Below are 26,635 nucleotides of genomic sequence, written 5' to 3'. Positions count from 1 at the left end.
TCAAGAACTTGTCATAATCATTGTCTAGTAAACCATTTTGTGTTCATAAATTTAGAACCGAGGAGAAATGCTATTACTCAGACCTGGAAGAGTGTCCTTGTCTTTGCTGTACTAGAATTTGACTTAAACAGTAGAAACTAAAGAAGGCTGAAGTGCTATATTAATCTTAAAGAAAAATTCAGTTGACAGACTCAACTTTAATCAGAATTTCATCTGTAGTTCTTACTTGTAGGCTGTGTACAGCACGCATGTAATTTTTTAGTGAGTTTTTAAAAGAGCTATATGTCACATATTTCAGTATTTGGGGAGTCATCCTTTTTGTTAAATTGAAGTTCCAAGATTTTTTTTTATAAATTAAAAGTTGTTGATATATGTTTAATGTGATTTTTAATATTGTTTGGGAAAAATTATTTTGAATACATTAAGATTGCATATGCATTGGAATGCTAAGGAATAAATGGCCTTTAATATTTTTTAATACAGTATTTAGTTTCAGACACAGTTCTAAAGGAACGCCTGGATCCAGAAACATTGGAATCATTAGGGCTTATTAAACAATCACAGCAGTTCAATCAAAAGTCAGTTAAAATCAAGACAAAGCTCTTGTAAGTACATGTATCTTTATGTTGCAGATCAAGTATCTGAGTATGTTTTCTTAGTTCTCATTTTGAATACTAGAAGTTTCTAAAAGGCAGTTTGAAGATTTTTTTTGTTGCTGTTAGCATGTATTGTGTTTTTTCCCTTTTAAAAATAGCCTATGATTATTGAGTCAGCAGTGAACTTTATCTGTATGAAACCAATGTTAATTTTTCTCCATATTAGAAGTTAAAATAATAGTGCTTTTATTATTATCAATAAGATAATTTACAACTATGGATACACTCTAGTACATCTTAGTGATGGAAATAGTGGTATGTTATTGTTCCTTGAGATTAGCAGTATTCTTTCTTTGTGTTACTGGTTTTCCCTGTGTGATTAACATTGGGGTGTCTCTTGTGAGCCACTGTTAATTTTTATTTTAAAAGCTACATGAAGAAGTAAACTTTGAACAACCATTCTTACGATTGTTGTAAATAAGAGAGATAAGAAAATTCAATGAGAAGAATACAGTAATTTTTAATTGAATTAATTTTATCCCCCTTATGATGTTTATCTAATTTCAGTTATAAGCAGCAAAAATTCAATTTGTTAAGAGAAGAGAATGAAGGTTATGCCAAGCTGATTGCTGAATTGGGGCAAGATTTATCTGGAAATATTACTAGTGATTTAATCTTAGAAAATATCAAATCTTTAATAGGTAAGACAAATATCTATATACAGTATGTGTTACTAAGTTTTTTTTAACTGTTGGAGAATATCCATAAAGAGAAAGTGAGTGTGTTCCCTATAGGTTTCTTTTTTTTAATTAAGAGAGAAGTGTCTAGCTTGTACTTTTAAGATTTTATCAATACTAACAAAATTTGGGATGATATTGGGGTGCCTGGGTGGCTCAGTTGGTTAAGCATCTGTTTTTTCTTAATTGAAGAATTTTTTTAAAGTTTATTTATTTTGAGTATTTTGAGAGTGCACACGCGTGCATGCATGTATGCTGGGGTGGGGGACAGGGAGAGAGGGAGAGAGAATCCCAAGCAGGCTCTGCCCTGACAGTGCAGAGCCCAACTTGGGGCTTGAACTCATGAACCGTGAGATCCTGACTTGAGCTGATATCAAGAGTCCAACGCTTAACCACCTGAGCCACCCAGGCATCCCTAGCGCCTGACTCGTTCTCAGCTCGGGTCTCAATCTCAGGGTCGTGAGTTTAAGTGCCGTGGTGGGCTCTGTGCTGGACATGAAGCCTACTTAAAAAAAATTTGGGATGGTGTTTATGAGAAATCTTTTTGTGACAGTTACCTCTGTGTTGGTATTAGTTTCTGCTCTCTCTAGTATTTCTAGCTTTAATTTTTAAGTATTTTTCAGTACTTTTATAGGCAAAAAATAAGCAAATGTGAAACTTTAATAAAATCTTTATTGAACTCTTGAAACACGGAGATATTTAGTTCTTTTGAACTTGATTTAAAAAATATCTTTATGAGGGACTTTGATACAAACCTTATTTTGTCTTTACAACAGCCTGCTAAGTGCAGCAGGTGTTGTAAAAGATAGGGAAGTGTTATTCTCCCTACCTTTTAAATAGAGAATTTCTTTAGCATTACTCTTTTTATTTGCATTGAGTGGAGGAAATCATTGGCTTCTATAGAAAGGAGGAGTGAATGGTAGAAAAGTAGGGTAATCCTTATTTTTCTGAATGGAAAGAGTTTTTGCTTATTTTTTAGGTGTGTGCTATCTTAAGGAAGATTTCACAGCACCTAGATGTCTTAGATTTTGAGACCTGTTGGAGAAGCCCTGTTCCCTGCTTCACTGATTATATTTTAAGGGATGTTTATGCTCGACTTCTCAGTTTTTTCTTTGCTTTTGAAATTCATGTATGACTAAGAGAGAGGAAGTGTCCCAATCCTTATCCCCTTCCTCCATTCTATATGTAGGGTCCCAGACAAAGCTAGATTTACTATAGTTATCTTTGTTTTTAGCTTAGGCTTTTGGTGATCAGCAGGTATAGCATGTAAGAAGTTTTTATTTTATTTATTTATTAAAATTTTTTTTAACATTTATTAATTTTTGAGAGAGAGAGAGAGACAGAGTGTGAGTGGGAGAGGGCTAGAAAGAGAGGGAGATACAGTATCTGAAGCAGGCTCCAGGCTCCGAGCTGTCAGCACAGAGCCTGATGTGGGGCTTGAACCCATGAACTGTGAGATCATGACCTAAGCCGAAGTCGGATGCTCAACCGACTGAGCCACCCAGGCGCCCCTATTTTATTTATTTACATTAAAATGTTTATTTATTTTGAGAGAGAGCAAGGAAGGGGCAGAGAGAGGGGGAGAGAGAGAATCCCAAGCAGGCTGTGCATAGCGCCAAGCCCAACACCGGGCTTGAACTCACGGACTGTGAGATCGTGACCTGAGCCGAAATCAAGAGTCGGATGCTCAACCAGCTGAGCCACCCAGGCGCCCCAGGAGCTTTTATTTTAAATTTACCCTTTAGTTAACATACAGTGTAATATTAGTTTCAGACGTAAATATACAACACTTCTGTCCAACACCCAGTGCTCATCACAAGTGCACTCCTTAATGCCTATCACATATTTCACACATTCCGCTACCCCCTTTGAAGTGAGTCTAGTTCTGGCAGCTGATTTACTCTCTTTGCTACTTTCTCCTGTTAATTTACCACCAAGACTGGTAGCCCATGCCTGCAGGGCTCTTGCTGATCTGTGTGGCAGTGACCACTTTTAAAAATCCTCCTACAGGGTTTCCTTTCTATTCTTTTCAGGATAGGCTCTACATTTTTTTTGTAGCATTTTGATCTAGTTTCAGATGCTTGGCAGTATTGCTCTCCATTAGGTTTGTCTTTCCTTACATCTTGCCATGGACTCTTTTAAGATGATATTTCTCACATAAAAATTTTTGTGCTATGGGGCGCCTAGGTAGTTCAGTCAGTTAAGTGTCTTGACTTTGGCTCAGGTCATGATCTTGAGGTTCATGCGTTCGAGCCCCACTTCAGGGTCTCTGTTAGCACAGAGCCTGCTTCAGAGCCTCTGCCCCCTAACTCCCCCCCCACCTCCGGTTATCTCTCTCAAATAAATAAACTTAAAAATTTTTCATTGTGCTATGTAAGCTCCTCAGTTGTTTGTATTTTATCTGTTGTTGACTTTTTTTTTTTTTGAGAGAGAGGGAGACCACGCCTGCCCAAGTGTGCACATCGGGGAGGGGGCAGAGGGAGAAGGAGAGAGAGAATCTTAAGCAGGTTCCATGCTGGGCATGGATCTCAGGAGTGGTCTTAACAACCGTTAGATCATGATCTGGGCCCAAATCAAGAATTGGACACCTAGACTCCTGACTGACGGAGTCTTCCAGGTGCCCCTGTTGACATTCTTGTCTATCCTTGTTTCTTTTAAGTTTTGTCCTTGTGGGTTTATACCTTTTTAGTCCTATTTTAGGAACATTTCACAGAAGGATTTTCTTGAAGGTATGCTTATATCTAACTGGGAAAATAAACACTACTGTCTTATCTTGAACTTTGCTCTCATACGGAATAGGTTATGTTACTGTCTCTGAAGAACAATGTGGTAGTCACAACTACAAGCTCACGATATATATGGATTTTCCATGAATATAAACAATTTGATTTCTTGGGCTAAACCCGTATTCTGGTCTATCAGCTGTACCCCCAAGCACATTAGACCAGAAGCACTCACATGTTACCTCCTCAGTATCGCCTTCCCTGGCCACCTCCCTCAACACTCCCTTTCATTTACTAGTTTTCCTTCTGAGCACTATCACCATATAATATGACATGAATTTTATTTTCTACCCCCATGGGAGTGCAAGCTCCACGAAAGCAGTGGTCTTGTTTGGTTAGTATCTCTAACCTCAGTGCCTAGTGTGTAGGTGCCAAATAAATACTTGCTGAAAAATACGTGCATCTTTCTCTCTTTCTCATAGAGTTTACAGTGATTTCTTCACCTCTCTTCTTTGACATGGAGAATTTTAGTAAACTCAACTCCCTGACTCAGGGTTTCTCTCTGGGTAGCTGAGTCCATCCTCCTCCCCATTGTCTGAGAAAGGAGTTTTTCATCGACGTGAAAATTGAGGTTAAGACTCCAGTTCCAATGAGTATTCTTTCAGTGTTAAAAATTTATTGGATTTCCCCTCAATGCAGACTCCACGCAGGCCTTGTCTCATCTGGCCAAAGCTGTTCACTGACACAGTATCTTATTTTTCATGGCATCTTTGGATGAGTTTTCCCTTGTTTATTCCCATTGATTTCTCTATAGGAGCAATCTGGACATAACACCTCTTACAAAACTATCTCAGGTCTGATTTCCTTCACTAACCATTGGCAGAACTGATGCCTAGTTTGAGAGGTATGCATTTAAATGCGCTTAAATTTCAGGACACTTGGTCTGATCAGAAGAACTCCTTATTTATCATACTTTAATTAAAACCTAGTCATTTGTTCCCTAAAAGATTCTGGCACATTAAAATGTGTATATCCTAAACAAAATAAACAGTGTTTTATATCCTGTGAGACAGTGGCTGTTTACTTCATGAGTAAGCAAAGAAGCAGAATCATTGAGTCCACCTGATGGTTGTGATCTCAAGTCTGACACTAAATTTTAAAAACTTATGAAATGGAATGGATAGCAATTAGTAGGCTCTTCAGCTACCAAGTCATAGACCCCACACAAATGAACCCTGCATCCAGATGGCAAAAAGCATCTTTTAGAGGTGACCTGGGTGGCTCAGTCCATTAAGCGTCTGACTGTTGGTTTTGGCTCAGGTCATGATCTCAAAGTTCGTGGGTTCAAGCCCCACATCGAGCTCTGTGCTGATGGTGCAGAGCCTGCTTGGGATTCCCTCTCTCCACCTCTCCCCTGCTTGCTCTCTCTCAAAATAAATATAAAAATATTTTTAAAAAATCTTATAGAAATTCAAAGAAAGATATCAGAGATGGACTCCTTTGTTGAACCAAACTATAGGCACTCTACTTTTCTGAATGCCCTTTAAATAAAAGTAATAGCTGGGTACTCTTTTTCTTTCTTCTAAATTAGGGGTCAGCAAACTTCTATAAAAGGTAAAATAGTAAATATTTGCTTGCTTTGTGGGCCATATGTTGCCCTGTTCAACTCTGTTACAACTATTCAACTCTGCTATTGTAGTGTGAAAGCAGCCATAGACAATATGTAAATAAATGTGTTCTAGTACAACTTTATTTATAGAGACCGACTGTATTTGACCCACGGGCCGCAGTATGCTGATTTCTGCTCTAAATCAAGAGTTCTGGCTAAAAATTAGTTTTGGGGCAGGCTAACTGGAGTTTAGTTTTAGGGAGTGCAAATGGTTCTTCCCGATTTTGGGTTTAGTGGTCCAGGATCTGTTTGGCCTAGACTCTAACCCTTTCCTTCTCACCCAAAAGCAGAACCCTCTTCACCAAGCCTTGGGACCTTCGTTTGTTGTCTTGTGTCCAAGGCTGTAGATTTTGCTGGGGGTGGGGAAGCCTGGGGTGGGGGCCTCTGCACCTTCAGTCCCACAAGTCCTCTTGGTTACTTGGCAAGTGACCAGAGGGCCATTAAAAACCAAGTAAGACTCCAGGCCAAATGATTCTTGGGCAATTGTGAGACATTTAACCCCTTTGACTAATTTTTCTTGAGTGTACTTTAGTGTACTAAGTATATACGTACTTAGTATTTTATTGGACCAATAAAATAATTGTATTGGACCAACTACAAGTGTTTGATTGGACCAATCTGGATATAAGGGCCATTCAGCCTAGAGGCATCTTATCTTTGTGTCAGCTCTCTGTGTCCCTTTGAAAGGGAAGCCAGTTGACTGCTTCCTTTACCTATGTTTTTGCTTTATTGAAGTTTTTTTACTATTATACTAATTACAAAGAAGTTGTTTTTTCCACTGTGACAAAGAAGACGGCAGTTGCTGTTCTCAAACATACTGTTTTTTTTTTTAAACATACTTTTTTTTTTCTTACAATTATACTTTTGTTAGGTACGTTTCTCTGCATCTTGGTTCTCTGGTTCTTTCCTTCAGATGTGCAGTTTTTTGCAAATACTACTACTTCTTAGAAATAGTCCAGCATAGGTTTTTATTAGCTTGTTTTAGTCCGTTTGGACTGCTATAACAAATTACCACAGACTGGGTGGCTTCTGAACAACAAAAATGTATTTCTCCCAGCTCTGGAGGCTGGAAATCCAAGATCAGGGTGCCAGCATGGTTGGGTTCTTGGTGAAGGCCTCCTCCAGGTTGCAGACTACTGACTTCTTGCTGCATCCTCACATGGTACAAGAGGTAGGGGACTTCTCTTTTTTAAGGGCATTACTCTCATTCATGAGAGCTCTGCTCTCATGACCTAATCACCTCTCAAAGACCTCATCTCCCAAATACCGTCATATTGGGGATTACAATTTCCACATATGAATTTGGGAGGTGGGGCACAAGCATTCAGACCTGGCCTGTTTCTGAAGTCATTATAGATGCCAGATCATGTCCTTCTGTTCACAGCATGGTTTTTCTCTGTCTCATAAGGTCGTTTCTGTTCAGAACATGATGATTGAAGATATCTTTCTGTCTTCTTGTCTGAAATGTACAGGCTGGACATCTCTCCCAGTCTTGTTTACAATATTACCTTGGGATTTTTTTTTTTTTTCTGTCAGTAATCTCAATTTGGCCCACTGCTAAAACAGGCATTGTCAGTTTAATCAATATTTTTTTTTTACTCTAGTTGCAATCACTTGCTCTAATATACTAGTCATCTTGTCTATCTTTCGGGGGAAACTTGAGTTACTTTTCAGTGCATTGCTTCAAAGGCCTGTCATCCAAAAGGTGTGAACTCTTTTAGGCCTTTTATTGATCTCCATATCACAAGCACCTGGCACATAGCAGGTAGTTATTTAATGTTTATTTAAATGAAGGAATGAGTACATTCCAGATCTGTCACTTATTTTTCTACTTGCTCCTTTCCAGTATGGTTCCGTTTGTTCCTTGAAAGCCATAAAGGCATTATATGTGTGTATATATCCCTAATGTAGCTCGTGATCGAGGTAGGGAGCTAGGCTTCTGCTCTCTTTCAAGAACACATGACTGTTGATGCTTGGGCTAGACAAAAAAGCCTTTCTAAGATGGTTGAGCACAAGAGTGCCTATGTTCTACCACAGCTGCCATTAGAAAAAAAAATTATTTTGGACATTCTAAGCTTACTGATTATTACTAGAATCTTATTCTATATGAAATAGCTTAACTGTTACTTAGCAAATCTTTAAGGCTTTAAAAATCATTTTCTAAATCCTGGGTTTGGTTACTTGTAACATCTTATGGAGCAAGTCATTCTAATTGGTTGGACTAACTTATGACACCTGAGACACTTAATAGAAAACTCAAAAACCAGTTTTTCTTTTGTGAAAGATGCAAAGGTTGATATCTGTTATAAATAGAAGTACATAGCTTTTCTTTTAGATTACTACCTTAAATTGCACCTAGAAAGAAATTGGTAGCTCACAGTGCAGGTCACTGATAGAATAGCCTTGATGCAGTAATACTGTTAAAAAAGACAGGGTGGTTCACACTAGCATGCTGAAGGTCTCAACTTTTGCAATGTTAATGAAACAAAACATTTCTATGTAACATGTTGCTGTTCTAGTCCTTATCTCACAGGTTTTGTGTATGTAGCTTAAGAGGTAATTATAAACCCACAATTTTATCAAAATTATATTTAATATATCTTTTTTTATCTCTGATAGAGTATTTTTATTTAGTGATTGGATTTTATATTTAGTAAGTTAAGAGCAGTTATAAAGCTGGAGAATTTGCTAGGTCTTGCTTTCATAATCTTTATTGTCAGTGTTAGAGCAGGTTGGAGGCATTTTTTTTTTCAGCTCTATTCAGGCATATTTGACATAAATAAACTGCATATTTCAGGCATACAATTTGAGTTATAATGTATGTATACATCTATGAAAACATCACTGCAATCTAGATAATGCACATTTCTGCCACCTCCTGCCCCCCCACCCCCCAATTTTGTCTTGCACCTTTGTATTTCATCCTCCTTCACTGTGTTTCCTCTTCTCCAGGTAACCACTGATCTGTTTTCTGTCACTGTAGATTAGTTTGCGTTTTCTAGAATTCTTTTATAAATGGAATCATACAGTGAGTATTCTTTTTTGGTCTGGCTTATTTTATGCAGCATAATTATTTTGTGATTCATCCATGTTGTTGCTTGTATTATTAGTTCTTATTATTGCTAAGTAATTATTCCCCCTTACATACTACAGTTATACTGAACTACAGTTTGTCCATTTATATGTTGATACACTTGAGAGTGTACTATTACAAATAAAGCTGCTATCAGTTCTTGTGTACAGTCTTTGTATGATCATAGACATTTATTTCTCTTGGGTATATACCTAGGAATGAGATGGCTGGGTCATAGGGTAGTTACCAGTTTAACTTTTGAGGGACCTGGTAGTTTTACAAAGTAGGTGTACCATTTTACATTTTATATTTCCACCAGCTGCTTTTAAAAATTCCATTTGCTAGGTGCCTGGGTGGTTCAGTAGGTTGAGTGTCTGACTCTTGATTTCGGCTTGGGTCATGATACCAGGGTCGTGGGATCAAGCCTTGTGTTGGGCTCCATGCTGAGCATAGAGCCTGCTTAAGATTCTCTACCTCTCTTGCTCTGCCCCTCTTCTCCAAATGCTCGCTCTTGCTATCTCTCTCTCTCTCAAATTATAAAAAAAAAAATTCCATTTGGTATTTTGGAGTCACTTTTACATTCGTAAGCCATACCTTTTGGGGGTATAGGGAGAGGCAAAAATATTTAGAAGTTTTCTTTTCAGACCTTCAGGTAAATATTTCTTTGGAGAATTTATGAGAATCTGGAGCTCTTTTCAGTAAGACATGATCCTTTGTTAGTCTTTTTTCCCCTTAGTATGAGAAATAGAAGAATATGTTTTCTTTGGATTTTATAAAAAAACAAGCAAACAATAAAATGAAACACTTTTTATATTTGGAGAGTTTGGTTTCATAAGTGATTGCTAAGATGCTATGAATCATATATTAGTTTTATAGTATTAAAGATAAGTGTGGAGTTAATAGAAGTAACTCAAACTCTCTTATAAAATAGGTTATATAAGAATTTTCTTTGAAAAAATCTCTTAACTCATGTATAACACACTGTGTTCAGAACTAACATTTCCAAGTTCAACAGTTGTTTTTTTTCCTTCCTCCAGCATTAGAAGAAATCAGTATTTATTTGCTTGCCCCAATGAAGTGGCTAGCTTGCATTTAGGAGCTACGTCTAATGAAACATGTAATTTAAAATTCTAGAATTCCATTCAGCTTGATGTACAAGGCCTGTGGGAATTGATATACATTGAGGGAAGAACAGATTGATATCTCATGCTCACTCTGGGTCATAGGCATTCATTTTATTGAGAGGAATGGTGGGTATAATCTGCTGTATTGTTTAAATTTATTTGTCTCTTTGGGGCACCTGGGTAGCTCAGTCGGTTGAGCATCCGACTTCGGCTCAGGTCATGATCTCACAGTTTGTGGGTTAGAGCCTGGCATCAGGCTCTGTGCTGACATCTCGGAGCCTGGAGCCTGCTTCGGATTCTGTCTTGTCTGTCTCTGTCTCTGCCCCTTCCCCGCTCGTGCTCTTCTCTCTCTGTCTCTCAATAAATGTTAAAAAAAAATTTTTTTAAATTTATTTGTCTCTTTTTTGTTGTGTGTAAATGTTTGCATTCTCATAAATTAAGTACACATATGATATGACTGCACTATAATGTAATTTTGGTAACAAGTGAAGCCGAATGCAAGTGAAATTAATAATGTATCAAGAATAGGATGGCTGAGGGGCGCCTGGGTGGTTCAGTTGGTTGGGTGTCCGACTTCGGCTCAGGTCATGATCTCGAGGTCTGTGAGTTCGAGCACTGCGTCGGGCTCTGCGCTGACAGCTCGGAGCCCGGAGCCTGCTTCAGATTCTGGTCTCCCCCTCTCTCTGCCCCTCCCCCGCTCAAGCTCTGTCTCTGTCTCAAAAATAAATAAACATTAAAAATTAAAAAAAAAAAAGAATGGGGTGGCTGATAGGAATGTCTTTTAAATCTGTGTCCATCGGCCCTTGTTAGCTTACCCTAAGAGATTAGCAAGGATAAGTAGCCATCGGCATGTATTCAGTGCTTGTTTTGCTTTCCTTGGCTACCTACATTGTCTGTTTTCGTCCTCTCTTTGCTTGTGTTATCTATACTCTTTTGTTATGTCCCCAACCCCTTGGTATTCTCTCATGTCTTCAGTATCAGTAGTATACCTGTTTTCTCTTTAGAATGCTGCCAGAAACCACAGATATAAATCAGTGGTACAGTTATATTTTGTAGTTTTGTTGTATATGTAAGATGAACTAAGAAATGATTCTAAAAATGATATTCTACATTTATGAACCTGAGCTTTTAACTATTTACCAACATTCCAGGTGCTTCTGCATAAAACATTAAAGAAAAACCTTTAGTTGCCTAACTTGTAAATACGTTGATTGTCATATTATCCTGAGAATTAAAAATGTGGATCTTTTTCACTAGCCTGAGTAATCAAGAACTGAGACAGTGTGGTATAGAAGAAAGTTTACTTAGTGTCACAGGTCCTGGGCTCCAGCCCCGGTTCTTTTATTAACCCACTTTGTAATCCTGGGCAAGTCCTATTTCTCATCTGTAAAATGTGGGCAGTGGACTTGATCACCTTAAAAATTATAAAGATTTTCCTCTGGTGCAGGGGAAGCAAACTTATAAAAGAAGTTGTTCTTAAAAACATTTTGTCTTTTTATGTAAGTTGTCCCTGAAAGCTAATGGCTTTATTAGAAATGATGTATAATCACTTTTGAATTTGTGTATATCTCATCTGTTGCAGGATGCTTTAATCTGGATCCCAATAGAGTTTTGGATGTCATTTTAGAAGTGTTTGAATGCAGGCCAGAACATGATGACTTCTTTATATCTTTATTAGAATCTTACATGAGTATGTGTGAACCGCAAACACTGTGTCATATTCTTGGGTTCAAATTCAAGTTTTACCAGGTAAAAAAAATGTGTGTGTGTGTGTGCGTGTGCGTGTGTGTGTGTGCGTGTGTACACAGATATATGTATATATATATAGAGAGAGAGATTAATCTCATGGTTTTATATTTGCAACTTAACATTTGTAAATTGGTTTTAGCTCAGCCATTCTAGCAGAGGTGGTAGATAAATGGATAACTAACAATGCCTTGTGCTAAGTACTATATTAGTAGTATGATTGGTGTGATGTGAAAGCCTAGAGGAAAGCATGATAAATTTTTGCTTTGGGGGAGATGGAACCAGAGAAGACTTTATAGATATAACCCTTTTTAAACCTGGTCCTTGAAAGATGAATAGGAGTTTGTTGAAGTTGTCTGTTCAGAAGTAACAAATAGTGTGAGTGAAGATGTGGCAGTATGAACGTATATGACAGATTGAAGAAATGATACATAGTCTGATGTGGCTGGATTGTAATATGCAGGGAGAGAAAAGAAGAAACAGGAAGTAAAGTTGGAAAGGTAGGCACACTTTAGATTGTCAAGGGTTTAGAATTCTGTTGTATTGACAATGACCATGGGAATTTTTTAATGCATGTTTTACATCATTTTTCACCTAAACCACTGTAATAGTTATCTAGCAAGTCTGTGCCTCTGATTACTTCTCTTTAAGTCTTTCTTTCATGTTATTACTACTGTTACGTTCTAAAAGAGATTGAATTGATACACTGCTCAAAAACCTTTGTCTGTAGGATAAAATTCAAACTTCTAAATGTGGCAGAAAAGGCTCTTCGCAATCTGGCCCTATTCTATCTTTCCAGCCTTATCTTTAGTGTTTTTCCCCCCCTCAAATCTGATATTCTAGTCATATTAAATTACTAGCCATTTCCTGAACTTAGGTATAGATGTTGCTATGTATAGACCCTTATTTACATGCAGTTCCTTATAACTAGAAAACTATTCTTATCCATCTCACCTGTCTTTTCTTCATCTTGAGGACTCCTATTTATTCTTTACGATCAAGTGCTACTTGCTCTGTAAAGTCTTGTCTGGCACTTCACCCATGCGGAATTAGTTACTTCTTAATCTCTTCTCCTAAAACTTGACACAGATTTCTAGCACTTAGCAGGTTATATTAGCATAAACTATATCTGTGTCCTTTGCCAGACTGTGAGCCATTTAGGGCAGGGTCTTTCTTTTACTAATTTCTCTGGATTAATTGACTGCTTAGCCTACAATAAATGCTCACTAATTGTAAATGAGTGATCTGTGTTTTTAGTAAGCTAGTGCTCACGATAGCATGGAAGATTTTAACACAATAAGGCCTTTATTGTCCTTTTGGTATAGCTTTGCTAATTTGTCTACCTGCCTATGATATTCAGTCAAGAAATACTCATTTATGGGGTGTTTATGATGTGCTGTTGCTTTGCTAGGCAATGATGATACTCTGGTAAAGAGTATCTATTCCTGTCGTCTGGAGGTCAAATTCACATTTCTTTTAGGATTCTCAAAAGATAACACCACTTAATGCCTCTGCTTATCTTGCATTTTCTATTCTCTGGGACGCTCCAGAAGAGAAATCAGATCAGAACTTCATGTAACATTTTGATACCAAACAAGACACATGGCAGGGTTTCTAGGCTGGAGTATTTCACGTTTTCCAAAAACTAGTGATGGCAGCTTTTCCTGTTCCTACCAGCAACCAAGGAGTCCACTCTTAGTACAGGGAAAGAGAAGTTGAAGTATTCATCACATCTTAAGATATGCTGTGATTGCTTTGGGTTTGAGAACATGAAGCCAACTGCTGAAGCGATAGGGTAGCTAAAATTTAACTTGGGCATAATTAATTAGAACATAGGTTAGGGCTTAGGAGACTGTAGGTTTCAGAACATACTACAGTGAATAATATGACCTACTGCATAACATCAAGTATTATTAGTTGAATGTGAGTTTTAGAATTTAAAGATCTTTATATGAAAATGTTCCTCATAACGATAACACTTTTCAGCTGAATTAAAATATTGGGGTTGACAGTGTTGGAATAATCTTTTTTTTAAAATAGATTTTCTGATATAAGAAATACCTAATCAGGAGACATTTGATTTAGAAGTAACCTATTATTGGAAAGAGTAACCCTTGTATTGGCTCTGTGTAACACCATTCTTTTGTTTCTGTTGCCTGAGCTATCTTGTTGTGCAAATCTGCAGTCTTAAGGACCACTGAGGATAGAGGAAGAAATGTCAAAGATATTAGATAAATTGTGGTCTGGGAGGTAAAGTAAGGACAGCCATGAAAATGAAGAACTGCTTAGGGGATGTAACCCTGGGAATTGGTATATATGGTCACCCTTGTGTATTGGTCCCTTGCCTGACCCCGTCCTCCCCTCTTCCTTTCACTGCCTGAAAATGTTTACTCCCCTTGCCCACAACCTGTATTTTCAACCAGTTGGGAATTATTTGGATTAATAGGCTTCTTCCCCACCCTCCCCCCCTCCCCCCTCCCCCCTCCCCCCCCTCCCCCCTTAATGCTAGGACTTCTAGACAGAGCTAATTATTATCTGCTGTGAAGTCTGTGAGAGTGATTTTATTCTAGTTCCAGCCTGGGATCAGCTATACTGGATGTTTTGACTTGGAAGGATGGTAGGGGATGTAAGCAGTTTTAGAGCACATTTTGGAAAATTTGGCAGGCATATGTGCTTGATTCCCATAACAGGGATGGCTGTAATAGAGGGCTTAAGGATAGCGTGAAGATCAGCGTAAAGGTCAGAAAGAAAGGTGTCCTAGAAAGTGTGAGGGTACCAAAAGATAAACTTGGCTGGAGTTGTCTTGCCACAGGAAAGAGGAAGGAGATGATGACTCTCACCCATATCAAGGCCCTTGATTTCTGGATTCAGAACATGGCAATAGTAGTAATAGTGGTGTCATGGTTAGGTACTATTATAACCTAAATTCACTCACTTAAGAAATGTTAATCAACGGGGCTGGTTCATTCGGTGGAGCATGAGACTCTTGATCTTGGGGTTGTGAGTTTGAGCCCCACGTTGGGTATAGATATTACTTAAAAAAAATAAAATCTTAAAAAAAAGAAATATTGATCTAGCACTTTTTATGTGCCAGGCAATAATGTTCTGGGTGCTGGGACTACATTTGGAAACAAATAGAAATTCTTGCCTTCATGACGCTTATGTTCAAGGTAAACTATGGTATGTTAGAAGGTGATCAGTGAGATGGGACCAAAAAAAAATGTAGAGCAGGATAAGGAAGAGTGGGAGTGCCAGAGTGGTAGGTTGCAACTTTACATAGAAGAGTGAGAGTATGTACCTCATTGAAAAGGTACATTTAAGCAAAGAAACAAAGGATGGGAGGTGTAAACAGATATTTGGGGAAGAGCCTCTAGGGAAAGAGAACAGCCAGTGCAAAGGCCGTAAGGTGTGAGCATGCCTGATGTGCTGGAGAACAGCAAGGAGACCAGTGTGGCTGGATCCGACTGATTGAGTGGGAGTGTGGTAGGAGATGAGGTCAAAGATGAGAGACCACATCACATAGGGCTAGTGCCACAAGGGTTTTGACTTTGATGCTGTGAAGCTCTTAGAAGATTTTGAGTAGGAGAGTGATGTGACCTGACTTAATTTTTTCATTTTGTTTCTCTTTTATGTTTTCACTTTATTATGAACATTTCAAACATATAGAAAAGAGTGAATAGTGTAATGAATACCCATAATCCCATCACCTAGAAGTAAGTTTATTAACATGTTGTTATACTTTTTTTGGAAATAATTCATATTACAGATACCATGAACGTTTACTCCTAAATACGTGAATTTGTACTTTTTAAAAGTAAAGACTTTTTCTATATAACCGTGATACCAGTTTCATATCTAACTAGACTGTTACTATATAATAAACTCAGACCATATCCAGATTTCCCATATTGTCTCCCAAATAATTTTACAACTGTTTTGTTCAAACAATGATCCAATCAGAGGCCATGCATTGTATTTGATTGTTAGGATTCTTCAGTCTCTTTTAATCTAGACTAGTGTGTCCCCCCCACCCACCTTCCTTCCTTTAATGGCATTAACTTGTTGGGACCATTACCGTGGAAGACCCCGTTAGTCTTCCAAGCATTAGATCTATCTGATTGCTTTTCCATGGTTGGTTTAATTTGTTCTTTATTCCTTGTTTGTCTTGTGTACTTAGAGTTAGGTCTAAGAGCTTGACTGTGTTCAGGTAAAATATTTAATGGCAAAAGGCTTCATAGGTTGTGTTGTATGTTTCATACCATAACGTCTCATACCTGCCTGATTTTTAATGTTCCGATAAGTTGATGACAGTCTAATTCCTTTATTCAACAATGACATTTCCCCTCACGTTAATAGGAAGTTATCTGTAGGTTGATACTTTGGCACCATGTGAATATCCAGTTTTTCATTAACCTTACATTAAGTGGCTTAGAATACATGGATGATCTTTTCCTGAATCAGTTATTTTCTTAGGGGTTCCAAATTACTGACTTACTAATGTTACTGTGTCTTCTACATTTATTAGCTATTATTCGTCTGTAAAGAAGAATTGTTCCTTCTCAACTTGGCTTGCTTGTTGTCCTGAAATACAGTTCTACTGGAAAGGCAGGACAAATGCTTCATTCTCCACCCCCATGCCCCATTAATTACTAGCTTTCAGAGTAAAGAGTTTCTGTAGTGGCCGCCTCTAATGGTGACATGAGTGGTATGTGTGTATGTGAGAGAGAGAAAGATAAGAGAGACAAAAGACACTGTGTACATGTGTGGTTTGACTTAGGTTTTCAAAGAAGCAATATGGTTATGGTAATAGTTGGAAGTTAATGAGCTTCTGAATATATTTTGAAGGGTAGAGCCAGTAGTATTTGTTGATTGATTAGATACACAATGTCCTAAAGTAGAGTTAAGGCTATTTCCAACTTTTTTTTGGACTGAGCAGTAAAAAGGATGGTGTCATCATCAACTGAGGTAGAGTAAATTTCGGGTGGAATGGGTTTGGCGTATTGGGGGTAGGAATCAGGAATTGAGTTTTGCATATGTAAAATTTGAGATGTCTTAGATATCCAAGTGAGATGTTGAGTAAATAACTGGATGTATAAATCTGGTATTCAGGAGAGAGGACTGCATTAGAAATAGAAATGTAGGTGTGAAAAGCATGTAGATGATATTTAAAGTTGTGATACTAGATGAAATCATCAAGAGTTGGGTATAGGAACACAAGAAGAGAACCCAGGGCCCAGCCTTGGCACTCCAATGTTAAAGGGCCTAGGAAAAGAGGGGCAATCAGCAAAGGAGATATAGAAGGAATGTACAAGATAAGAGGAAAACAAAGAGAATGTAGCATATTGGAAGCTAAGTGGAAGAAGGAACAATGACCTCTGTTAAATGCCTCATCTTAAATGACTAAAATTTGGTCATTGGATTTATCATCAGGGAGGGCAAAGCTAGCCATTTTGGTAAAGTTGGGGTGGTGTTAAAGAATAGGGAGAGTGGAATTGGAGATAGTGAGAATAGACAACTCTATAAGGAGTTGTTACAGAGAGGCACAAAGGTAGCTGGAAGAGGAAGTGAGCTCAAGAGAGAAGATGTTTTGGAGATGGGGGAGAGAACATATTTTTATGCTAATGGGAATGATTGAGTAGAAAGGAGGAAAACTGGTGATATAGGAGAGAGAGGACAGAATTATTGGAGTAATGTTCTTGAGTAGGATAGAGAGAAGAGTTTATGGTATAAATGGATGGATTGACTTTAAATGGGAGCATAGAGAGTTCATCTAGAATAACGGTTGGAAAGGCAGCACATGTAGGTACAGCTGTTGGTAGGTGGATAGATGTGATGGTGGAAGTTTGTAGAAATTTTAACGATTGTTCCAGTTTTCTTGCTGAAATTGAAAACAAGGTCATCAAATGAAAGGGTGAGAGAGGAGGTATTGAAGGTTAGGAGAGAATGTAGAAAACAGTTTATATAGGAGGGTAGGAAAGTGAATGGATGAGAGAAATAGAGTATGATTGTCCGGCAGCATTAAGGATCCATTTGAGGGTGGATATGTGAAATTGACATTTTGAGAGGGGTTGTAGTTATTGGTAATATTAAAGTTTAGGATATGGAGTGAATGGCTGAGATGGGGAATAGGAGAAGATCTTTGAAAGAGAGGAGCTCAGGGTGCCAAGAGGCCAGCATGATGGAAGTATCATTTACATATATGTGAAAACCTCTAAAAAATTAAAGGAATAGAGTCAGACAGAGTGACAGTGAATTAGAAGCTATAAGATCATTGCTAAGTGAAGGGCTGTGACCCACGAGTACATAGATGGCAACAGTAGGACCTGACTGAAAACAGCAGAGCTCTGTCCCTCAATAAAAGCAACTAATGAACTGGCAAAAATTGTCAATAAACTTTTAACAGAATTCTGGAATTTAGTAAAAATAACTTACAGCAACTGAAGAAAGGCTTAGTGAAGAAAGAAGCTGCTGCTTTGGGCTAAGAGAGCACTGTTATGTTATAAATTGCCTGCCTACTGTCCCTCAATGATGGCCATGAAGATAGAAGCCTGCACTCCTAGCGTAGATTGGTAATGCCAGAGGACACAAAAAATTGTGAGTTGCGACCTCTCTGGCTTTTCTCTGAAGGACTGGTGTAAGGGCCTGTTTTGTTTGGCTTGACTAGGAACATCTCCAGAGCTGGGGTGGCTTTTGCCGAAAGGATTTGAAGGCACAGCTACTAGCTTTTGCGGCCTGGAACAAGAGACAGCAGTGAGAGAAGCAATAGAGAGACTGAAAGCCTGGGAAGAAAGAAGTTGGATAAGGAGATAGCATGTGCCAGGGAATTGGAACAGAAGGCCATGCTTATGTCCAGAACTGGATAAGTAATTAGAAAAGGGCTGAAAAGATCCTAGGCTTTTTCTTCTGGCTGGCATTCAGGCTCTGTGCAAGCAGGAAGTGAAGACTAGGAATTGTAAATGGCTTGCCCAAGTGTTGAGACATGCCCGAACACAGAGCCAGTATGCAAAGACTGGGAGAGTGTTTTTTCTCTTTCTTTTTTCTTTTTTTCCGGGCTTCAGGCCCTTAAGAAAACTCAAAACAGTAGCTGACCACTAAGCTAACAACAGATTTCAGTGGCCACACACGACAATAATATAGACTTTATAAGTCGTCACTAAATAAGAAAACAACAGTAACCCACATTAAGCATCAACAAACCCCAGAGATGGGGCATAATTTGATTTTCAGAGTTGTCACATAATAGTCAAAATATCCAGTTTTCAAAAAGAGATAACGAGGTATGCAGTGAAATAAAGTATGGCTCATTCACAAGGAAAAAAATAAACAGAAACTATCCCTGAGCAAGCCCAGGAGATGGAATTACTAGATAAATAATTTAAATCATCAGTCCTAAATATGTTTATGATCTATAGGAAACCATAGGCCAAGAGCTAAAGGAAACCAGACAGAATATCAGTAAAGAAATAGAAATTATAAAAAAGGAACCAAACAAATTCTGGAGTAAAAAAGTAAGATAACTGAAATGAAAAATTCACTAGAGAGGTACAACAGCAGGTTTGAGACGGCTGAAGAAACAACAAGCCAACTTGATGAGCCAATTGAGGTTATCCGGTATGAGGAGCAGAAAGAGAAAAGAACGAAGAAAAATGAACAGTCTAAGAGACTAGAAGACACCATCCAGTACCATTATGTGTATTGGAGTCCCAGAAGCAGAGAGAAAAGGGACAGAAAGCATGTTTGAATAAATAATGGTTGAAAATTTCCCAAATGTGATGAAAGATGTGAATCTACACATTGAAGAAGCTCCACAAACACTGAGCAGGATCAACTCAAAGAGATCCACACCAAGACACATTATGCTCAGATTGTTGAAAGACAAAGATAATTTTGAAAGCAGCAAAACAGATATGACCCCTTGCATACAAGTGGGTGGCATAAAGTGCTGAAAGAACAAAACTGTCAGTAAAGAGTTCTGTATCCAGCAAAACTACCCTTCAGAAATGAGAGATTATGACATTCTAAGATAAACAAAAGCTGGGGGAGTTAGTCACTAGTACACCTGCCCTACAAGAAATGATAAGGAGAGTCCTTCAGGCTGAAATGTAAGGATACTAGACAGTAATTTGAAGCTATATGAAGAAATAAAGAATATTGGTAAAGGTAACTACATAGGTAAACAAAAAAGCCAAAATTACCAATATTATTGTAGTTTTTGGTTTGTAGCTCCTCCTTTTTTCTCATATGATTTAAAAGACAAAGGAATAAAAACAATTATAAATCTAATTGGAACATAATATAACAATATAAAAGGGGGAAGGATTGAGATGTATAGGTACAGAGTTTTTGTATACTATTTAAGCTGAGTTGGTATTAGTTCAAAGTACATTGTTAGAAGTTTAAAATATTAATTGCAGTATCCACTAGGAAAATAACTAAAAAACAAAGGAAAGAAGGGAATCAAAAAAGTACACTACAGAGAAAAAAATCAAACACAAAAGAAGGCAGTAATGGAAGAAATGAGGAACAAAAAATGATATATGTAGAAAACAAATAGCAAAATGGCAGAAGTCCTTCCTTGTCAGTAATTACTTTAAATGTAAATGGATTAAAATTTAGTAAATGGATTAAAATTTGTAATTAAAAGGCAGTTTGGCAGAATGTATAAAACATTCAGCTATATGCTTATCGTAAGACTCACTTTTAGATCAAAGATAGAAATGTGTTCAAAGTGGAAGTATGAAAATAGATATCCTATGTAAATAGTATCCAGGAGAGAGCTGGGGTGGCAATTCTAATATCGGGCAAGATAGACAAAAATTTTTACCGTAGACAGCAAAGGACATTATATATTGATAAAAGGGTCAACCCATTAAGAAGATAAAACAGTTATAAACACATGTGCACCAAATAGAGCCTCAAAATACATGAAGCATACACTAACAGAATTGAAGGGAGAAATAGTTCTACAATAATTGTTAGAGATTTCCATACCCCCTCTCATTAATGCATAGAACACCTAGACAAAAGGAAACAGGACTTGAACAGCCACTATAAACCAATTAGACTTAACAGACACACACAGAAAACTACCTAGCAACAACAGATTACATATTCTTCTCTAGTTTACTCGGGACTTTCTCCAGGATAGACCCTAGCGTAGACCACAAAACACTTCTCAGTAAATATAAAACATTGAAATCATACAAAATATTTTCTTTGACCACACTGGAATGAGACTAGATCACAGCAGTAGTGAGGGAGAATGACTGGAAGTTCAGAGCTGAGTGGGCTTTAGGGGAGGGTGGAGGGAGAATAAATACTCTGAAAACAACTATAAAAGAGCAAAGATGACTCATACCCCACCTGTAGGCCTAGTAGTGTGAGGGTCTGGGGAAAATAGCCACCACTTGACTGGGTTACAGTGAGAGTAGTGTTCCTGTAGAGTGCTAGGGTCTGCTCGAGCAAGAAGGTGAAGGGAACAGAGGAGAGGTTCAGGATATATAGGGGGTTTTGCTGAGGATGGATTATGAATTCCAGAGGATTCCATGGAAGTTTTTCAAGAATGCAGAATGGTGGGTTAGGACAGGACAGGGATTGTGCAGAGCAATATGAGGATTAGAGTATGGGAGTTGATGTTTGGCCTGGGAGTCAGGGGCTTCTTGTGAGCTCATTAAAACAGAGATAATGGGAATAATGAGAGTGTTCCTGGTGGATCCAAGTCAGATAATAAGCTTTTGTGGGTTTGCTCTGAATCCCTGACCATTTGTTTTTATGGGAAAATGTTTTGATACTAAATAATCATTTATGTATTTAGAATTAAACTTGTTAAGTTGAAGATGTACCTGTCTTAACAAATAGAGTGAACAAAGACTTCTTTATACGCTATCCATTAACAAAGACTTCTTTATATGATATCCATTAGTTTGGTTAGCTTCCTTTGTTATGTCCATAACACCTATCGCAATTGTGGGGAGCCTCACAAAGAACTTGTTTTCAGCGCTGAGTAGAAGCAGAACATAATGTATTGTCACTGTTTGCTTTTTATTTGCATTTTGCCGTTTAGTAATTGCCAGTTGTCCTGGCTTCAGTCTTCCATTCATCTGACCCTGAGCAGTTTAAAAATTCGGAGAAAGTCTTTTTGTTTCTGTGTAGGGTCCACAGGGCCGGCTTGGTTGGAATTGACCATTCTGTATTTTAAAATGTTGCTTTATCCATGTGTAATAAGTATAGAGACCTGTTTGGAAGGGGAAATCAATTGACAAGCAGATACACTTAGCACAAAACCGCAGAAATAAAAGAAGGGGGAGAAAAGTATAAAGCAGACACAGATAGTTTGGCACTTCCAAATTTGTCATTCTTGTTTGTCTGCATCTCCACTGAGAACTACTTGGAAAAGTGAGTTAAGAAAACACACATAAAAACTGAAACCAAAAGTAATTATTATGCAGGGTAAAATATCACTTATTCTCTTTAATTTTCAGATTTTAAAAAAATATTAGCATGTACTGTGAAGTGTGTCCATTTTTGAAACCTTTCTTTGTGTTCATCAGAAGATGAAAAGGGCTGTTTACCTAATTATCTTTGTCCTCAGTTCAGATGTTATGTATGATCAGGAAGAGCAGTGAAGCTTATTGTTGATCTAGAGTTATTTGATGTAATTGTTCTTAGTTATTGGTAGGTAAAGAATATGATTTTAGTTGTACTTTATGCACTAAATAGAAACTTTTTTTTTTTCAAGGAACCAAATGGAGAGACTCCTTCATCTTTATACAGAGTTGCAGCAGTCCTTCTACAATTTAATCTTATTGATTTAGATGATCTTTATGTACATGTAAGTCAAGTGGGCTGCTAAGGATATTTGGCTGTCTATCCCAGGGGTGGGAAGAGGAGTAGGCAGCCATATAGTACTTCAAGATTGGTCCTAGGCTCTCCGGTTCTAATTTTGGAAGCCCTAATGCATTATTGCTTTGTGTTTACTTTATGAAGTGAATGAATGTAATTCTTTGACAAACTGTGGAAATTAAGTACCTTTTGTCACAGAGTTTGAGGTTGGCTATGAAATTAAAGCTGTTAATGTCAGCAAGGTGTATCTCATTGAGAGGGAGCCAAGTCCTAATCAATGTGGTTTTAGACTTTTCTGTTATACACAAATTGTCAGAAATATGGGATTACCTAAGATACTTTTTCCTTCTTCCCAAAATGTTAATTGTAGGCATTCAAGATGAATGGGGAACTGTATATTTAAAAAACAAACAAACGGTAATTGCCATTTAAAACCATTTAAAAACCATCAAAACCATTTAAAATGGTTTTCTTATGTTTTTAATGTTTTTAATGGTAATAAATGACTGGTATTGTGCTTCTGTTGCTGGACCCAGGATCTGGAAGGGTGTGTATGTTAATGTGATTGATGACCTTCAGTTTAGCAACAGTTTAGCCTGTCAATTTGAAAAAACTAGGTTTGTAGTATAGAAATTCCTGTTTATTTGGTTGTATAGTAGGATATCTATGGACTTAACTCTGTCCAAAGCTGACAACATCGTCATTGTCTTTGAAATCATTTTCTGACTTCCTTGTCTGTCATGTACTATAGTTACAGACTAAAACTTAGTCTACCTTGGAAGCAGTCATAGTCTAGCAATGGAGAAGACATTTTGCATTATATAGTAACTACTATATTGGAGGTACTCACAAAGTGCTGTGGGGGCTCAGTATAGATAGTAACCATGTCTGTTTGGGGGCATTTTGGAAGGCTTTTCCAGACTAGTGACGTTGAACTGGGATGTTGGTAGATGACACGGTGTTGGCCTGGCTTTAAAGGCGGGAAGCTTTGTAGGTAGAATTAACTGAATATAAAGGCAGGAGTATTGAAGGGCTTCATTATTATCTTAGGGGAACATCAGGAAGCTCCGAGTACTTGGAGCCTCAGGTAGTTTATGGGGAGGTGGATGAAGATGGAGAAGAGTAGGTTGGGGCTACACTTTCCAGGGCCTTTTAAGAGCCATAGTAAGGAGTTCGGAATTTTTCTTGTTGGGAGTATAGAGCCCTTCAAGATTTAAAGTAGAAAAGTGATGTACAAACTGAGAACATGGAAAATTTGTCAGTAAAAGGGGAATTCAAAGACAGGTATGAGTCTATAGGCAAGTATAGACTGGTAGGACAAATGGAAATATGATAGATGGTGATAGATTTATTACTGAAATGTTTGAGTTTGACAATAAATGCAAGTGGCCTAAGTGTTCCTGTTAAGGTGTCAAAGATTTTGAGATGGGGTTAAAAACCAGTTTATTGTTTATTTTTCACGAGACTTCTAAAACCTAAGGACAGATAAAGGTTGAAAGTAGAAGGGTGGGAAAAATATACCAGGGAAATTATTGCTGTTACAGACAAAATAAACTTTTTGGCAAAAAGAGATAGTCACTTCATAATTAATAAAGTTGTGTTCTCTAGGAAGATAAAACAGTTGTAACTTTGTATGCACTTAATTGCATATTCTCAAAATACACAAAACTAGAAATTTAGAGTACTGTAAGAAACTTAGCAGGGGTGCCTGGCTGGCTCAGTCAGTAGAGCATGTGACTCTTGATCTCGGGGTTGTGAGTTTGAGCCCCACATTGGGTGTAGAGATTGCTTAAAAAAATAAAATGTTGAAGAAAAAGAAACTTACAGTTCATTATAATGGGATATTTTTAGAGACAGTTGTATTAATCTAGGTAAAAGATGAGGACCTACAGCAGGTACATAAGTAAAGCAATAAAAATGGGTTTGATGGCCAGTGGAGAGCAGAAAGAATGAGAAAAAGTCTTGCTTACCTTCTTGCATCAGTCCTTAGTGACTTTTCTCCCATTTTTGACTAATGGGGATGAAGTCTGCAATATGTAGCTTAATCTTTCACTATGTTTCTTTTCATTGTTTACTGATTATTTACTTCACATTAGACTTAGTTACTGAAATATATTATGCATTTCTGAGGGCAGGAACACTGAGTGCTTAGAAGAAACTAGTAAATAACGATTTGTTGGCTGTATTTTTCTGTGTCTGGGTTTTTTATCTATTTTATGAAATATCTACATTAACCATCTTCCACGTGTACAAGATGGCTGTACTAGAGATAACGTGATCCTTTTTCATAATGGAGAGTTGACTGTACACATGCTGCTTTCTCTTTTGTAATAAACTAGAAACTAGTTTGTGACTTAAGTCAAATAATAGGTATTAGGAAATGAAAAGTGAGATGTCAAGTTGTTCATAATTTTTCTACTTGAGATTTTTCATCTAGAGGAAATAAATTTACCCCTTCATATAATTCAGTAGCTAACCTCTCCCAAATTGGATCCTTATGAAGTACTTTTTAAATATGGAGTTTGGCCTTTAAAGGGGAACTCTGATATTTTTCATGGAACAGGCATACATTTCCTTGGGTACGTTAATAAATTGAATGGTAAGCATCACTGTTGTATTATTGTATTAATTTAGGACCTCTAACAGAAAGAAGACAAAAGAACTTTGAACTGCTACTTGATTTTAAAAGGTGTACAAAATTCAGGTACTTAACTTTGTTAGATTATAAGAAAATAATTGAGAGAAGCTTATTTTGAAAGCAAACCATGGCCATTAATAGGCTAGGCCTTATTTACAGTTTTATCAATTCAGGGAAGATAGTGTTTGCTTTTTATATGTGCAAACAGTATTAGCTATTTTATGAAACATTAATGAACCATTTTTAGCTTCTTCCAGCTGATAATTGCATTATGGATGAACACAAACGAGAAATTGTAGAAGCTAAGCAAATTGTTAGAAAACTTACGATGGTTGTATTGTCTTCTGAAAAAATCGACGAGCGAGAGAAAGAAAAGGAAAAAGAAGAGGAGAAAGTAGAGAAGGTATATAGTTCATTTTTATAAGATTAACATTGTCTTCTGGATTTAGAATTTGAAATTTAACTTGTAATAGTTCATCAACTTATGGGAGAATAATTTATTAACTTTAAATGTAGTGAAATCTGGTTTTTGGAATACTAATTTGCAAAGGTGGTTTTAGTTTTAATCTTATTGGCGTCTTTCCAAAAGAGGCCGCTATGTTTTTCTTATACAAATTTCAAAGTGTATTCTAAGTAAAATATATGACTATATTTGTGCTCTGTGTATTAATGTCTCTCAAGTCCTAAGGGGATTCTCAAATATGAATGAATTCTAGTTCCCTGTGGCACAATAAAGCATTAAATAGAACTTGATTTAATTCCAGGTCTATAAACTCTCATGCTGGGTCTGCTAAATCAAAGAGCAAATCCTGTTGTTTTTTTCAATAGCTAAAAAAAACTTTGATTTTACTTTCAGGAAAATACTGCGTTTTCCATGGTGGCAGCCGTTGTTGACATACAGTATTGTCGTGTTTAGCTCAGTTTTTTAAATTAAAAAATGCTGAGATTTATTGGTGCCTGTATTCTGAGGATCTTCACTATAATTGTTCATTTTTAGCCGCCTGACAACCAAAAACTTGGTTTGTTGGAAGCCTTGTTGAAGATTGGTGATTGGCAGCATGCACAGAACATTATGGATCAGATGCCTCCGTACTATGCAGCTTCACATAAGCTAATAGCCCTTGCTATTTGCAAGCTCATTCACATAACTATAGAGCCTCTCTACCGAAGGTATGTTACTATATGCTTTTCTAATCATTGAGGTAGAAATAGCTTAGGACTACAAAAAAATCTGCATGTTTATCTTGTCTCCTCAAACAAGCAAGTAATTCTGTATGTTTTATTAGAAGGTAAGAACCATTCAGAGCGTATCAATCTTATACGTATTAATCAGTGACTTGTCTCCTAATGTCTAGACCAGGTGGTGCAGAATGCGTGCTGCAATGCAGTCTAAAAATTGTAGCTTAGATGTCTAGGTTGGGTGTGCTCCATTGAGAGTGAAAACACCATTCTTCTGTTCTTGACTTTTCCTCCTCTCTTGGGGGTGG

The 26,635-nt window shown here is 37.4% G+C and overlaps 1 protein-coding gene across 8 annotated transcripts in view; it reads left to right on the top strand.

Moving 5' to 3' along the window:
• THOC2 (THO complex subunit 2) overlaps nucleotides 1-26,635 on the top strand; it is a 110,384-nt gene that overhangs the window by 27,730 nt on the left and 56,019 nt on the right. For all 8 annotated transcript variants that reach the window (XM_047081911.1, XM_047081906.1, XM_047081910.1 and 5 more), the window contains exons 6-11: nucleotides 484-605; nucleotides 1,164-1,297; nucleotides 11,505-11,671; nucleotides 22,407-22,499; nucleotides 25,396-25,551; nucleotides 26,146-26,318. In XM_047081911.1, the coding sequence (XP_046937867.1) occupies nucleotides 484-605; nucleotides 1,164-1,297; nucleotides 11,505-11,671; nucleotides 22,407-22,499; nucleotides 25,396-25,551; nucleotides 26,146-26,318 (845 nt within the window). The remainder of the gene's footprint in view (nucleotides 1-483; nucleotides 606-1,163; nucleotides 1,298-11,504; nucleotides 11,672-22,406; nucleotides 22,500-25,395; nucleotides 25,552-26,145; nucleotides 26,319-26,635) is intronic.

The sequence above is a fragment of the Lynx rufus genome, unplaced genomic scaffold, assembly GCF_022079265.1.
Source record: "Lynx rufus isolate CCGP_SWC_20201006 ecotype Redwood Valley unplaced genomic scaffold, mLynRuf1.p SCAF_19, whole genome shotgun sequence".
NCBI classification, from domain to species: domain Eukaryota; kingdom Metazoa; phylum Chordata; class Mammalia; order Carnivora; family Felidae; genus Lynx; species Lynx rufus.
Note: the sequence above shows the minus strand (reverse complement) of the source record. Positions and strands in the feature narration are given on the sequence as shown.